The sequence below is a fragment of the Calidris pugnax genome, unplaced genomic scaffold (genome assembly GCF_001431845.1).
Source record: "Calidris pugnax isolate Ruff unplaced genomic scaffold, ASM143184v1 scaffold219, whole genome shotgun sequence".
Lineage (NCBI taxonomy): Eukaryota > Metazoa > Chordata > Aves > Charadriiformes > Scolopacidae > Calidris > Calidris pugnax.
The window spans coordinates 4,335,499-4,352,727 of record NW_015094507.1 but is presented as its reverse complement, the minus strand read 5'-3'; the positions used below and the strand labels follow the sequence as shown (position 1 = coordinate 4,352,727).

At 40.6% G+C, this 17,229-nt stretch overlaps 1 protein-coding gene across 1 annotated transcript in view; it reads left to right on the top strand.

The window, feature by feature from the left end:
- SLC35F1 (solute carrier family 35 member F1) overlaps window positions 1–16,399 on the top strand; it is a 237,807-nt gene extending 221,408 nt beyond the window's left edge. Inside the window, exons 9-10 of the mRNA XM_014964424.1 lie at window positions 11,372–13,878; window positions 14,757–16,399. Of these exons, the coding sequence (XP_014819910.1) occupies window positions 11,372–11,596 (225 nt within the window). The 3' untranslated portion in view covers window positions 11,597–13,878; window positions 14,757–16,399. The remainder of the gene's footprint in view (window positions 1–11,371; window positions 13,879–14,756) is intronic.
- The last annotated feature ends 830 nt before the right edge of the window (window positions 16,400–17,229 follow it).

Below are 17,229 nucleotides of genomic sequence, written 5' to 3'. Positions count from 1 at the left end.
AGCTCCCAGGCTCAACAACGCTCCAGACACGAGCACTGTAGCACCAAAGGGAGGCAACAGCATTGTACTGGTGGAACATTCAACAGTACCCTTCCATTTAGCATAAGGCCTCCATCCATCAATCATTTTCATTTGGAGTTCATAACTGGATATTATTAACTTAAAGAAATGCAAAAAGCCAAATAACAGTCATCTCAAATCACCTTGTTTGAACTAGTTTTGTATTTTAATACAGGGAAATATCTTAAATATACACAGAGTACATTATGAAGTTTAATTCTTACACTCCGAGGGAAATAAATGGTGTTTTCGAAAAAGTAGTGAAGAGTCACATGAAGGTAAAGGTGAAGTGCTTATAATTCCTACCCAATATGAAAGTGCAGACGTATTAGCAGAAATCTTTCTGTTATTGGAAATAATTAAGTCTTGAATGATAAATCTTCAATAAAACTATATATGGGTTTTAAAGGTGTTGGTGAGCATAGGCCAAAAAAGGAAAATTGGGGCAGTGGAGCAATATGAATGCATAACAACAGAGAACAAGCATATGGTTTGAATGAACTGCAGAAAGCAAAAAATATTGTAACAAATACTGCCTTTTACTTTATTAGAAGAAAAAGTGTAAACAGAAAAACGTAACAAAGACATCCTATTAAAAGAGATGGATCTTACTAACAACATACCTTTTCTAAATGATAGCTCAATGAATATGAAAACAAAAGACCAAGAGGCATAGGTCCATAATTATTTCTGGGGAAAAAATTTAAATAAGAACCTCAGCATTTCCCAAATCAAGTATACTTTTGAAGACAAGGGAGTACAATGAATGTGTTGAGTTACATACCTCAGCAATAATTTGCAACCCAGAGATAACAGCCAAAAAGAAAAAAAAAAAGTCATGAATATAGTAATGTGTAAAGTAAAAAAATAAAGTAATCTGGATTTTGTATCTTAAGTACAAGTGGAGAACTTGTAGGGGAGAGCTCCAGATGCAACTAGACAAACCACCCTTTAAAAAAAGAAGTTAGAAATAAAATAGAGAGAAAACAAGGAATAAAAAATAATCACAGAAGAAAACTGATACTGTGCAGGTGAAAAAGAAAAGAAGTCTAATTGCTGTAAAAGATAAACTAAGCTTGGCAATGAAGAAGAACATGAAACAAACAGCAAAAAGGTCTTCTTGTATATGAAGAGAAGAAACAGTTTTGCTATGCAAAGACAACAGACACCAAAATTAAATAACTTTTAGTTTGGCACCAAAATGAAATTGGGACCTTGTGTCACACTCAGTGAGGAGAATTAAATATGAAGGCAGTGCACAATAATTAATAGAAATGGAAATTACTACATCAGAAATAGAAACAGAAGGCAATAATCTGAATACTTTCAAGTTTGGGAATATAGACAGTTGGAAGAATTGTATATGAAGTATGCAATAAACTAAAATCAGAAGTAGACACCAGGGAGGAATAATTAGGGAGATGGAGATAAATGAAAAATTAGTTAAAATGCAACATGGTTCAGAAAAGGTAAATCATCCAATCTAAACCTGATGTCTGTCTGATAATTTTACAGATTTTTGTAGATGAAAGCCAAATGGTAGATCTAATCTGTAAGGCTTTTGTGTGGTGCAATGCAGAAAATTATCAGTTAAGCTAAGGAACAGGTTTAGCATTGTAAAGATTGAAAGGCAGATAAGAAACTGGCTAATGAGGATACAGGCCAAGTCAACATGCTGACAGAGAAACAGCTTTCTGGAAGGAGGTCCCAAAGAGTGGGTCTGAAGACCCGTCTTGTGTAGGGACTAGAGTAGTAGCTTTGGCACCCTCAGTAGGAAGAAGGATTAAAATATCAGGCAACAAGAACTGAATGACATTGAGAAACGCTGTGAAGCACAAAGTGCAAGGTAAAGTCTGTGGCAACAGATGGGAGGAATTTGAGCACAGTCGTGACAAAGCTGTTTCCAAATGGGTTAGCCTAGGTATTTCTAGTGTTTTATATATATATAGTATATGGAGAAGTGCTAATGCCATAGGACAGGACAACTTATCATCTCAGGACAGCACTTTGCTAGCTGTAGCTGTGTGGAGTTTTTTGGACAGCCCAAGAAGACTACTGGAGCTTTTTCTCTTATCTGCTCCAAAGCCTTGACAGAATAAGAATGCATCTGCTTTTAATGTACTGAATGTGCATATCTTAAAAAATTTCTGCCATATGTAGCATAGCTTTGATTTCTGGTGGACTAGGAGGAACTATGATACCTCAACATATACAAATTAATCTATAAATTCACAGGGAGGAAAGGAGCATTATCTGAGCTAAAGAGCAGTGCTTACGTAAGAACATACAGGTGGAAACTGAGAAAGCATAAATTTGGAATAGAAATTAGGGAGATTTTTTGGCAATCATAGCAGGGAGGTTCCAGAACAGACTTCAAACAGATTAGGAGAAGTGGTCAAAAACACTAATAATGCTCGCAGGAGGTCAGGGTGTATTTGCCAGATGGAATACGTTATCTGGCTGTACACGGTAGTGGGGGATTGGATTCGATGGCCTGGGACGTGCTCTCCATTCTGATTCCCTCCTGCATCTGTCTTGTGAATTGACTCAGTTGAGAGCTCTTGAAGCTCCTGGAGTTTGGCCTCATGTTGCCTGCAGCAAAGGCGGCAGACCATGGAGAACCCTGATGCAAAACAGCCCTATCACGCTCCCTTCAGACAGCTTACAGCATTCTTCATGGTAAGGGTAACTGCAACTGCATATTCTTTGTTTCTGAGGGTAGGAGTGCTCCCCATTTGTAGGGCTGAAAGAAAAGAACATGATTCTGGGAGAGCATTACTGCAGGAATGTATTGTTAGATTCAGCAGAAAAATATAAAGAAAGGATCCAATGTGAATCAACTATTGTTACGTTGTGCACATTGAACCCAATTAGCCTCATATACAGTAATACAGAATCAAGTACAGCAGTCAGCTGGTAATAAATTAAATACTTACACACAAACCCAGAAAGACACATGGCAACTGACAGCTGATAGAGCAAACCAGCAAAGAATATTGAAAAGTAAAAGTGGGGAGGGGAAATTATTTTTATTTTCATAACTGTTTTTGTTGTGCTTCTTCCTTTTAGTATTAAGAACATTTAAAAGGAAAGCAGATTTACCATTTTCTTGTCAAGTGATTGATATAAAATAACCAGAAATGAAGCCCACTTATCCCACAGTAAGGATGCTCACAGGAAATTAGAGCAGTGAAATATAAGTGTTTTAACTTCACATAAAAATCCCTTTCCTATGTAGATAAGATTAAACCAGATTGCAGGACTCATTCTACCTTGCACTTTTTAATTAGACAAACTGCTGGTTCTGCAAGGGGTACTGAACACAGGCTCATTTTTTTTTGTCCACATCTGATGGCGGAGGCAACAAAGGGAAACAAGAGAAAGCGGCATTCCCATCTCTCCCTGCACCCAGGAAAGGAAGATAAACCATTTTACACAAAAATTTTACCCTACCAGGCACATATTTAGAAAGGACAACCTATTGTAACCTACTACAACCTACAGTGTATTTTTTCTGATGATACCATTTGAGAAGCATGAAATCATGCAAATTTGTGCAAAACCAGTACTTGCCTTACAGCTGCCTACGTCAGCCCTGGAGATTTTTCTCCAAATGCTATCAGTTTTCTCCATAAGTTTGTTTTATTCCACCAATGAATTCCAGGAAAACTATGAAGTTTCTCAAATTTTAACAGAATTTGTGTTGATAGTTTTCCATTAACCCTTTCCTCCTTTTTCTCCTGTATGGATAAGCTCAGGATCTAAGTGTTTAGGACTTTCCCACTCACCGTAATCTTACCAGTTAAACTGTGTCCACCAGCAAATACGATGCAAGCACTGAAAAATAAGATGCTGCTATATGACAGCAGCTATATGCTGCTATATGACCACTGTTTTACTTAGAGTAAAACATGCAAGCACTATAACAAGATCTTTAAGAATCAACTGGAAAATACAGAAAATGTGTCACATGATTACTTCACATCACAATTTCTATGCAACATTTGCAATTCGGTATAAGCAAGAGTTAATTAACCATAGTAACAGGTAGCATTTAATCTCAGTTAGAGCACATTGAGGATGCAAGAAGGCAGCAGGAATAGAGGAATGTGACCCTTCTCTCATGCGTGAAATGACAGGCAAAACTTACTTTGGCTTCTTTGTCTTGACCAAATGGCAATGAGTCTGATGTCAGGTTTTCACTGTCCTTGAAGCAAGCCATGGCTTCTTGCTTTGGGTTCTGGCTGGCATGAGAAACAATGATGAGCTGAGACGTGCCCTGCAGCTCAAGCCTCCTTCATCCAGTGAAAACCTTCTTATGTGACTGCCAGTTGACAAGAAAGAAAATTTAAAAGATGTGGAAGAACGAGCTAAAAATTTCACTCGGCATACCAGCTGAGTTCAGAGGGCAATGTGGGACCTTAAGTCATCACTTAAGACTATATCCTGACAGTTTGCCTTGGAAATAGCTGGAAGTTATTAAAGTGTGAAGATAATGCAATTCTGCTGCCAGTGGAGAGCCCCTGCCTGGAAATTATCACCATTACTGAAGCTGTCCAGAACCCCTTGGTACCCTTCTCAGCAAGAGAGCCAACACCTCTGCTTGGGCATTCCAACTTCTGCAGCTGGAGAGCTGAGAAGACATGCTAAACCAAACTTTGGGTTCCTTCAGGGATCTCTAGATTAAAGGTCTGAGACATCTGGACATATAAAGATGCAAATGGGTGAGTTTTATCTGTTCGAACACAGTCTGGAAAACTCACAGCAGGCTTTCTGGGTTTTACAAAATACTGTGTTTTACTGTTGGTGGCAGCCCCAATTTCTGTTGATGACAAACATGTATCATCACCTGCCTAGAGCTTAGTTCTGCAGTCTGTTTGGAAAGATGTCTAGATATTCCTAGAAAATATTCTGGCCATAACTCTCAACTGGGATCAGTGATCAGACAAAGGTCAGGTCTTTATCTCTTATTCCTGAAGGCAGACAGCAATAATTGAGGTTGAACCAGCAGATCGTTCTCCCAGTGAAGAGCAGGGCAGACCCTGAATCCCATGGGGAGCATCCCTTCCTCCCTGGTAGGAGGAAACAGAGACATGTTCCTCACAGGCTGGATCAAAAATAGTCAGCAACAGTTTGAGTGAGTCACAGTCCCGACCCAAGACAAATATGGCCAAATCCTCATGGGTCTGAGCCAAGGGATTCACCAGAGAGCACTCTGAGCTGTGACTAGGATGCTGGCTTCTGTTCCTATTAATAAAATAATGTGTCTGTAATATCCAGCTATGCAACTGTGCAAATTCATAGCTCTCAGAACCCTCGACCTTCCTGGTACTGCTACTGGCTGGAGAATGTGGGCATCCCACAGTGCAACTTCTGCACTTGGTCACAGTGAACTCCATTTGCTATATTGAAGGCAAAAATAGAAAACAGTGTGAAAAGAAGCTCAGTCTCTTGATCAATTCATCAAACCGAGTGGAAATGTCTGTTTGCTGTTTAAAAGATAATGAGAAAAAATTTGGGTTTAGCTCCCTTAGCTCAGCCTGCTCAGGTACTCATGTGTGAAATTACCCAGGGGGAAAAGACATAAGTCAGTGCAGGAGGCCTTCTTGGCCTTGGCTTTGATTGACTCTGCAGCGTATGCTACAAACTGAATTAGTTTGGAAAGCAGGTTCATCAGACTGCACAGATCCACTGATTGGAATAAGGTGTTGGTGGGAACTGCCTGTCTGGAGAGCATGGAGGATGTCAACAGAAATATGGGACTAAATGAATTCCACCTGATATGTACATCTTTGTCCCTCTTCATCAGTGCAATTCTGAGGAGATCACTTCTCTCTAAGATTTAAAATTTGAATTAATAGACCTGATTTATTTATTCATTTTTGTCAAAATGTGGAGAATTTCTAGAGGAGATAGGGGAAAAGGTAGTTATTCCATTTCATGCTTTATCACTGAACATATGAAACATGACAATTCTAAATTTCCAGTTAGTCATATAACAAAAAATTCCTTTTAAAGACTTAAAAAGCACAGTTAGTTTGCCATAGGCGAGGAGCTGGGCTTCATATTACCTACCAAGAGATTTGGTCTATGGCTGCTGTTGCGAAATACAAATGGAGCTGGAGCGCCACAGCTCCAACAGTCTGCTCCTGTAGACTGTTTCCAGTTCAATGGACCGAGTAAAAGAGAATTTGCATTTTCATAACCATTGTAATAACAGTCATGATCGTTATCATGATAGCTGACTGAAAAACCAAAATTAGCAAATCATTCCATTTCTTTGTCTGTGGGAGCTTTTCTGCAGACTCACATCGGTCTGGTTTTGTCACTTTGGATATCGTTTTGCCGTGGTGTCAGTGGTAACGTGGATGTGGGCATCTGTGATGGTCAGAAATGCTTGTCTGCAAATTCCCTCTGCAGCAGTCAGTCAGCGCAGTGTCTCCGAGCTGTGATACAGCAATTCTTCTGTGCCCTTTCTTCCTCCTTTCCCTTCTAAATTCATGATCTGTGTACTGAAGAATGACTTGCTCACTCTAGACCCAGCCATGAATTTACTGCCTTTTGAAGAGTTTTTCTTTCTTTTTTTCTTCTACTGTCATTGTCCTACCACTATTCAAGGTGATGAAATCAGATGCACTGTTTGCTCCCCCTCAAGAAGTTTCTTTTGCACCTGTCTTTCAACTAGATTACTTTAAAGCACAAGAATCTCAAGTGGAAATAGTAGAAGTTTTAGCTATGATGGTTTAAGGATATGTGAAAGACAAGTTTTGCACAGAGCGATAATAAGAAGTAGGGGATAAGAACCAGTGGGGAGTAAATTTTGAGTTTTGATAGTTCATTCTGGATTTTAAAAATCTTAAGTTTTCCAATATCTTTATATTCTTCTTTATTTTAGAAATCTTGAAATGCTTGACTTACTCCCAAAATGCCTAATTTTGATTTACTTGGAACAAAAATACTGTATATAAATGAAATTTCAAATAGGTCTTGTCAACTTCGTCCACAGTTGTATGTAGCACTGTTTTAAGGTATTTTATTTAAAAAAAAAAAACCACACAAACAACACTGCAGCTATGTTTGGGTTCTCTCTATTTTAATATAAAAGACTTTGTTCATGGATAACAAAGTCAGACTGATTTCACCATAAGCTTTCTGCGGTCAGCTAGACCTTACTGCTGCAGTGGTTTTCAGGTGGGGTTCTGCAGTAGCAGGTATTGGAGCCAGGAGCGAGACCCTGCTCCTGCAGCTGGGCCATCAGATGCCAATAGCTCTTCTGCTAAGCCTGGCTGGGCGAATGCATTCCGGTACCGCATCCCTAAGGAATATCTCTTAGATAAATACCAGAAACATCCACTCACCCGGAATCAGTGCAGGGTTTGACAGTCTGAGCTAATCTTGTTATACATGTTATCTCGTTGCATTTGTCGAGGTTTTGCTTTGTATGTTTATCTTCAAATTGACAGGCACCTAAAACGTGCTTTTTATATGCTGAAAATTAAGCTATTTTCACTACAGGTACTAAATAATGTCTAGCATGTTTTTTATGTTTTCCTAATTTTTTAATGGCTGTAAATATCATTGTGTGTTCCATATGGAATACTTTTGGTTTCTAGGCACCCAAATGTCAGAGGGGAGCAGCCATGGTGAGGTCTGTAGGGCTGATTTAACTATTTGATTTGAGTACTCAGTAAGTTTTGCCAGATGCTGTTCTGCCTTCTCCTCAGAGGATGACATCCCTATTTCCCATCTTTATTCTGTAAACCCATCTTTATCTGGTAATCAAGTGCTACTGACTCTTTTAAATGGATAAGAAACTAATCTAAAATAATGTTCATTCACAAAAGAAGTTCATAGGCTGAAAATCAATCACAGGACTCGAGAGTGTTGGATCATTGATTTAGTCACAAAGTCATCTGGTCTCTCAATAAACTACATTATAGGAAAGCTTACATACCTATGTATCTATATGTGTAGACACAGAATCTATAGTAAAATTAGTTAATAATATAAAAACATGAATTATTTTTTGGTTGCTTACTCCAAGGTGAGTGACACCCATTAGCTAACCTGAGCTAAACAATTTCTGACTGTATTCTGATTTAAACAGCTTACAGTTACTGTGTTTAGCATGGAGGGAACTGGGACTGGGACAGACATACAAATCTGGATATTTTTAAAATATTTTTTTCGCAGAGGAAATATGTTTATGTAGCAATTGAGAGATAAGTCAGAAAAATGAAGCACAATATCATTCTCAAGTAGCTTTTTAGCCAAAGAGAGGAATTACAGACTTCCTGAGAGCCTACAGTTTGGTACTACAGTTGTGTAGAGGGTAGCAATGAAAATTATCTTCTCTCACTTCATTTCTTAGGAATAGATCTTTCTGCTGGTTTTGAATGTGTCTCTTTTGTTGTCTATTACTAGTGATTCTCAGCAGATGAGGTTTGCAGGTCAAAACCTCCAAAACCTACACATAGATATAGCAGTAGAGTATGCCTGAAAATCCTATCTTCAATAAAATACAAAGATTTCAGCTACAATCTGAGGAACACAGTACAGTGAACAACAAATTTTGTATTGGCTGAACTAAGTCTGTGTGTTCCCATCACACTGCTGGATTCACTGCCGTTTTAATAGGAGGAAAAGACCCATTGATTTCAGGGGGCTTTGGGTCAATCTGAAAGAGTATTCACAAAATCCACAGTATACCTACACTATTCCTATGTTAACCTTACTAACAACGCTTCTACTTCAGTGCTGCAGACAGCTACTGCAGGAAACAATTGAGCCTGAACCTTAACTTGTTTCTAAGGAAGGTAAAGATGGAATTGTTATAGGGCTGCCAGGACCCAGGTGTCTTTGCACTAACTGTGCATAGATATCAAAGACAAATGATTCACAGGCCTTTGCTTAGATTTCCCCCAACTTCATCCAAACCCCTTCTCCCAGGCTGGAGAGCTGCCACTTAGGGACACGCTGCCATGGAGGGAATATGATCAGGTGAAAGAGCCCACTGGCAAGAAGCTGCTGAGAGAGGAATGGGAGGTCTGGCCAGGAGGAAGAGCTGGAGCCACAAAATACAGCAAAAGTTAATTGGTTTTGGCTGGGCAGCTGCTAGAGCAAGAAAATGGCACATTTAGCTACTGGAAGCCCCACAGATTCCTCACAGCAGGACACAAGGCAATCACAAATCTGGCTGGTACTCTGGTTCTACAGTGGTGCAGGCGAGCTGGCTGTCCAGGGAGAGAAATTCTGTCATAAGGTGGGAAGGAGGGACAGTGGGAAACTAGGGAACTGGTTCCTGGTTTGGGAAACTAGATGCATTTGGCCCTTGAGTTTTGCTTCATCTTAGTCAAGTCCACTGCTGCCAAGTGGTACCCAAGTTCACATGCAAAGAGGAAACCGTGAGGGGAGTGCCAAAAGCAAAATTGAACTGAAAAATGGGGGAAAAAAGTCAATTGGAAAATGCTTTGAAGTTGTTGACTTGGGTTTGATTGCCACATGGGGGAGACCTAAGCCTAAACAGTCCTTTCAGAGCTGTGTCACATGGGGAAATCCTTCAGCAGATGCAAGGTGAGGCTCGTCACGGTCTTTGTGGCTGGTATGACAGCTGGATGATTACATCAACTCATAGCACCAGATGACACTTGAAGATCTGGTAGCATTCCTGGAAAAAAGCAATTAACAGCTGATGAAAAGAAAACTCTTCCTACCCTGTAGTGCTTCTGACACACTTAAAAACTTTCCCCATTATGGTGCTTTCCGTCTAAAATGTGCATACTAGCTGTGCGAAACAAAACCATACTAAGCTACGAGTTGTATGTCCAAAGCTTTCAAAGATACTGTGAATTCTGTAAAAAAGCCAAATGTTTCCTCGGGTGGGAAGTTGGACACAGATTCTATGGGTCTCTAAAATTACAACAGATTAACTTCTCTACAAAGTTGTCTTAAGTAAAACTTGCTTTCACCACAATGATTATTTTTTTAAATATAAAAAGCAGAGTTGCTAAAAACAATGCTTCCAAAATAATATAGTCCGGTCTATCCATTTTGTGCTATACTAAAATGATCTAAAGAAAACAAATTCGGCACCCACCAAAGTACGATAGTCAGTTAGAATTAAAAACAGATTTACAGACAATTTTATGTAAAATAGTGAAGTAACTCATGAAGCAGCTAGTAACAGGTTGCAGCTAGTTGTTGGTGTTTCGGTATGGATCCCTGACAGTTGCAGAGTACAGGCACTTTTTAAAGTCCCCCTGAATACTGATGTGTATATCCCCAGTTCTATAACCCTACCAACAAGCTGGCTATACAATCTGTCTTTCATTGCTTCTCACACACAACACAGAAGAAGAAATAACTTGAAGTCTAGGATCAGGAGACAAGTCATATGGGCTTAAAGCCTTTTTTGTGTCCCCCATAGTAGAAACCCAGTGCCTAAAGCTAATATCCAATGGTCTGTACTTTTAAATCCCTGCCTTCACCTTTACTGCAAGGGCTAATGTGTTGCCAAAAAGGTATTTTTGTTGTGTTATCAGTCCAGGCACAGAGTCTGGATATGTCAGAAAATTCAGGCTGATCTCTGATCTGGTGGAGCTGTGTGCCAAAGTATGTGTACTCGAACTTCCTGTTAGCTGCTCTCCTTATGTGCTTTCAAACCTCTTGAGGTCAGCCGAGAGCATGTTTCACAGCTGAAGTTCATCCTTACAATAAATCTTCTAGCATCTGCTTTCTGTTTACAAGAAAGAAAAGTTTCAGGTGAGCTTTCCAAGTGCCTTTATTAAAATATTTTAAATTGTATATGTTTTAAGTGTTTATTTAAATTATGTAAATACTTATTTAATGATCTTTTTATATTACTGATGGTGTGTTCTACTTCACAGTCCTGTGGTTTAGCTGTAATTAACTTTAGATTTGTCCCTGTCAGACAACTGTAGATGATGGTACCCCACAGTGGATCCAGAGAAACTTGCTCTCAGAGAAGTAGTTGGCTTGTCTAAAAACACAACAAAATCAGCTTTGGATCTATGACCAGAACCCAGCTTTCCAAAGTCCTGCCTGACCAACACTTAAGATGTATGGGGCATTGGAAGGCACCAGTTAGCTGTTGGTTATGGAAAACAGGGAAGTTAATGGGAGCAAACCAACTTTCAAAGAGATATTCCCATGAAAGTTGGACAACCCAGTGATAGGGGGTTTGTTCTGTGCCTTTCATGCAAAAATGAGGATCTGTGCCTACTCCTGCCTGTGGGTCTTCTTGAGCTCAGGATAATCAGGACTGTGTCTAAATACTCTTATTTCTGCTTAGTTTTCAGGACTTTACTTGTTGTCATTCTTCACTATCCTTGTTGGGCTGGTGCTCTACTCCTCCACCTCCACCTACGTAGCCCAGGATCCTCGGGTGTACAAGCAGTTTCGAAACCCTTCAGGACCTGTTGTAGACCTGCCAGCCACCGGCCAGCTGGAGCCTTCGGTAACATACACCAGCCTGGGGCAGGAGACAGAAGAGGAGCCTCACGTTAGAGTTGCTTAAACCCAGGGCTGTTGATCACCTACTGATGATTCAGTGGAGCTCGTATATCCATTATCTCTGTATTGTACATAGAGAAAGGTATTTACCAGGTGCAGTTACACCGATGAGCTGCAAGGTAGCAAATAAGGAAAGCTCATAAAAATACAAATTAATTGTTCCAGGGTGTTCATTGCAAGGAGATGCCAGTCCCTCGTTTACGATATGAGCAGCATGTTTGCAATACAAACTGCTGTATATGAATCAGTTAATGTCAAACTACCTGTGGAAGATACTCAATATATAAGCTGAAATTACAAAAAGAAATTCATGGAAGGGTGGTTTTGCACCTACTGAGCGATGTCATGCCTAAACCACACTAGTTGTGGAAAAGCTGCCTTTTTACAGCAAATACACTTGTGCAGTCACTGTTAATTTCTCTCTAAGATTTGTTTGTTTGCACAAAATAGATGGGTTACTTGTGGTGGCAACAACCTGACACATTTTTGCTAGCACCTTGGATTTGGTGAGGAAAAGACAAGAAGTTCATCTGTGCTATCTGTCTAGTTGCCCTTTCTAGGTAATCTGTTCCATGAATCCAGAGAAGGGACAACTTACAATATCCGTCTCTATTCTAGGAATAGGTATAAGGCGAGCATTTTAGCCTTTCTATATTTGCAGAAGTGAAGTACTCAAGCATTGACCTCTCTATGCTCCATGGCAGATTTCCTAGCGGCTAAGGTTCTGCATCAAGTGACAGGGAGTTAGTTTCTCTGTAGTCGTGATTTAACACAGGTTTCTTACTTTTTATATTTTAATCTGTAAAAAGAAAAACGCATTTTCTAGTTTCCTATGTATTGTACCTCTCCATGGTAAGATGACATATCATGTGGATCAGGGCACTTATTTTAGATACTCAGTGCATTGAGGGCGCCTTCTGCTGTTCCAGTTTGCTTAGTCTCCTGTGGTTGATTATTCTAACAATAGCTATTTAGAAATGTGTCAGTTTTTCACCAAAACCCACAAATTGTAAAAATAAAGAAGATTAAGTGAGGAATTCACAAGCAGAAAGACAGGACCATCCGCTGGTGTTGCTGCAAAGGCATTCATATCAGCAGGGTGCAGCCAATTATTTTTATTAACTACAAAACTAGCAGGAGAATTCAGCAGTTTTCTTACATTCCTGGGAACATGTGAAAATAGTAAGGGTGTGCTCCACAGCTGTACTTCTGCTCCAGAAGCCTGATCAGAATGGGGGAAATCTTAGTTACCGCCTTGATAAATCCATCTCTGCCTGTATGTTTGCTCTTCTGAGAGCCCAGTAAAAGGAGATCATTATTTCAATATCCATGATCTATTTTTAATTTAAAATTAAGGAAGGGGAGATGGTCTTACATCTAACAGATAGGAAAGGGATCCAGGAGAGGTTGTTTTTATTCACAGATCTGCCACATCTCTGAGTGATCCTTGGGCATGACTTACCTTCTGTGTGGCTGAGTTTCCCGATCTGTACATACAGGAATAATGATGTTTTACCTACCTCACAGGGGTGCTATGGGACCAAGTTATTTTCAAATGCTTCAGGATCTTCAGAGGGAAGGAGATTATGAAGTATGCAATAGTGCTGTAAAAGTGTGCATACATGCATTGTATTTGAAAATGGAGTTTATGGCAGGGTTGATGAATATTTTGCTTGTGGGCAGAGAAGATGAATTTTATTTAAATGTTATTCTGCTGAAGAAGTCAGTCTCAAGCAAAAATGTAGGGCTTCATGTTTGAAAAATACAACTTACCTATTTCTATTTGAAAAGAAAAAAAAAAATCAATCTGTACTCTGGAGATTAGAAAGGCCACACAGTTCAACCAAGCAGGATGAATTTCTGCTGAGGTATCATTCATCTTTTATAGTCCCGTTCTGCTTTAATATAGAAGAGACTTCCCTGAAGCAGACTGGGAGAAGTATGTATGCATAATATACATGAAGTGGCAAATGTGAAAGTGCTATTGAGCAGCAGAAGTATGTTATATCTTATTCTTGCTGTGGAGGAGGAGGAGAGGTGATTTCTGTCCCACCATGCTTGAGCTGCCTGCCACGATCTTGCTGCAGCTGAGGGAAGAGTCTGCAGTATTGCCAAACCATACCCAAAAACTGGCCCAAAAGCTTGGGTTAAGTTGACTTGATTTTAAAATCATAACAAATGTATGATTTTTTGTCCCTGCCTTATGTTTATTTAAACTTTTTAGCACTCATGTTTCCAAGCTGTTTCTCTTAAAACATTGAGGATTAAAAAAAAAAAAAAAAAAAAGTTTTTAGTCCCAGATGTGCCACATCTCTGAGTGAGCCTTGGGCATGACTTACCTTCTGTGTGGCTGAGTTTCCCGATCTGTACATACAGGAATAATGATGTTTTACCTACCTCACAGGGGTGCTATGGGACCAAGTTATTTTCAAATGCTTCAGGATCTTCAGAGGGAAGGAGATTATGAAGTATGCAATAGTGCTGTAAAAGTGTGCATACATGCATTGTATTTGAAAATGGAGTTTATGGCAGGGTTGATGAATATTTTGCTTGTGGGCAGAGAAGATGAATTTTATTTAAATGTTATTCTGCTGAAGAAGTCAGTCTCAAGCAAAAATGTAGGGCTTCATGTTTGAAAAATACAACTTACCTATTTCTATTTGAAAAGAAAAAAAAAAATCAATCTGTACTCTGGAGATTAGAAAGGCCACACAGTTCAACCAAGCAGGATGAATTTCTGCTGAGGTATCATTCATCTTTTATAGTCCCGTTCTGCTTTAATATAGAAGAGACTTCCCTGAAGCAGACTGGGAGAAGTATGTATGCATAATATACATGAAGTGGCAAATGTGAAAGTGCTATTGAGCAGCAGAAGTATGTTATATCTTATTCTTGCTGTGGAGGAGGAGGAGAGGTGATTTCTGTCCCACCATGCTTGAGCTGCCTGCCACGATCTTGCTGCAGCTGAGGGAAGAGTCTGCAGTATTGCCAAACCATACCCAAAAACTGGCCCAAAAGCTTGGGTTAAGTTGACTTGATTTTAAAATCATAACAAATGTATGATTTTTTGTCCCTGCCTTATGTTTATTTAAACTTTTTAGCACTCATGTTTCCAAGCTGTTTCTCTTAAAAAATTGAGGATTAAAAAAAAAAAAAAAAAAAAGATTCCCACAGAGAAACAGAGTCCAGAGTCCATATTCTGGGGATATTAAGGAAAGTCTACATACGATGGGATTCAAAGGAAAATAATTAAAAGCCACACAAGAAAGATTACCTGATGCTTCAGAGTAAGGTCTGTGGGGTGAACGTCCAGGTGGGAAGAACATGGTCGAGTGAAGCCCTCAATGCAGGGGGGCCAGCAAACATCCTCTGGTCTGGCCCTGTGAGGGCTTCAGCTTGAGGTGGGTTTCATACGTTCTCCCGGAGCAGGGTCTCTGGTTACAACCACCACAGCACCCTCGGGTACCCAGAGGCACACTGATGGGCACCTGTCATCCCTGTCTTTTTTGCTACCTTTTATACCAATTAAATACCTTTCTCAGAACATTAGTCCTTTGAGGATTGTGTGCGTGCGTGTTTGTTCCATGTTTACAACTCCTTCCTTTTGCATAATTGTTTTGGTTAATTTCATCCTTAGTATTTATTTTTAAGCCAAATGTTTGTAGTCCTTCCATCTCCCCCCCTTCATTTTTCTGACACTAACTTGTAGATGTTTGTTAGAGTCTTCTCAGAAACAGCTGGGCAGGAGGCACCTCTCGGCCGGGTCACTGGGCTGGGAGTTCTTACACACAAGGGTTTGCGATCCACAGGTGGCTGAGAAGTGCCATCTGAAGCAAATTTTGTAGGCTCTTTTAAAAGGCTGTGTTGTATGGAAATAAGTTCTGAATGTTTCGGTGTGCCCCCCGGGCCCAGCCACTGCCCCTGGTGTCACTGGCACAGGAGGAGTTTGAGGTGCAAAGGGGGGTTGCTTCGCTCTCAGTGTCTCCCCTTGATGGAGGTGGATACTGGGATTAGCCCCGGGGGGCTGGCGCTGGGTGGACCTCAAAGGACAGCAGAGGTATAGCTTTCCAAGTAACCATGTTGACTGAAAAAACTGAGGTCTGGTAAAGGAGAACACTACTTGTACCTGCTTGTTTTCTGCGGTTGGAGGCCTCAGTCGGCACCAGCAAAGGTTCAGCCACGGCACCAGCAGCTCCTCTCCATGTTGCGCAGGACGTCCCCAGCTCTCCGTAGCTCCTGGCCTGAACAGACTGAGCTCTGGCACGCTGCTGGCCCTCAGCGGCCCGTGGCAAGACTGATGTCATTTTCTGCTACTGGATGAAAACCTTCACTGGGAGACAGACCTTGTCTTTGTTCCAGCTACAGACTTTCAAAACACACAACGACAGACCAAGCAATTGAAAATTTTGCACCACTGTGTCATAAGAAGAAGTTTCAATGTATAGTGTAGAGATTGCTAACTTGTGCTATTAACATTTTGACAAGCGTGTAGTATCGTTTTCTTTCCTTTTTTTAAAAAACCATTTAGTATTCCTGAGCTAGCTACAAATATAAATTTTACCCCATGGGTAGGATTTTATTGTTAAATGCCATAATAAAGCACACTAATCTTGACACCGCAGATGGAAATACAAACCAAAATCAAAACCAAGCAAACAAAATCCCAACCCCAAATCCTGCATTGAAAAGCTGAACAAACCTTTCTCCATTTTGATATTTGCATGCTCCTATATGGACTGGCTGTGGCAATGTAATGCCTGTATAATGTTTTCAAATAAAAAAAGAATAAATGCTTTATGAAAGCAGGGTTGTTAGTTTCTTTGCCTGTTTCCTTTCTTAGCCTAAAATGATTTTTCTGAAGTGTAAATCTTGACTGCAGGGCATAGTTTTTCGCTCTGCTGAGAACCTCTTTCCCTTGTGAGATGGTTAACCTACAACTCCTTCCAAGGTGTCCAAGTGTAGGTGCCACTAGGCACTCGGAGGTGTCTTGCCTGGCTCCCAGGTGCTGCTCCAGAAGGATGAGGGGTCTCCCGTGCACCCTCTCTGTTAACCTGCTGTTCCCCAATGGTGAGCTCAAGTACCCTGGTGTTCATTGCCCTCATTTGGACACAAAAGCACTCCCCCACTGCCTTCCTGAAATGATTAATCACGCTATAATTAATCTGGAGCAACGCACATGTGTGATGTTGAAGGGCTTCTCCAGCAGAGGTTACTGAGTGTCTGCAGGTGCCTTGCCCAGCCCTCTCACCCACCCCACCGCTCTGCCCCACTGGGGAGCCCTGAAACAGGAAAAGAAAGGATGGAGACAAAAATTAAACAACAGAGGGGAAAGGAATGTCAGGAGGAGCAGAACTGGGGAAAGAAAGCAAAAGGGCTTTTTGGCTCCTTTGAAGTCCGCAAGGGAAGAGAGGAAAGGGAGAGTGAGGGATTTTATGAACACGTACTCATCTCTGAGAGGGTTTGCCAGCACATGCATCTGTCCATCTCTCTTTGGCTGATGTCTCCGCAGGAAACTTCGCATTGGTATTTCTCACATGCTTCACTGCTGAGAGTAAAGCAGGGGACAGGGACTGGTGAGCTCATTTCCAGCTTCTCCCTGCACAGTGGCTGCTTGGAGCCCCTGACATCGCCCGGCCA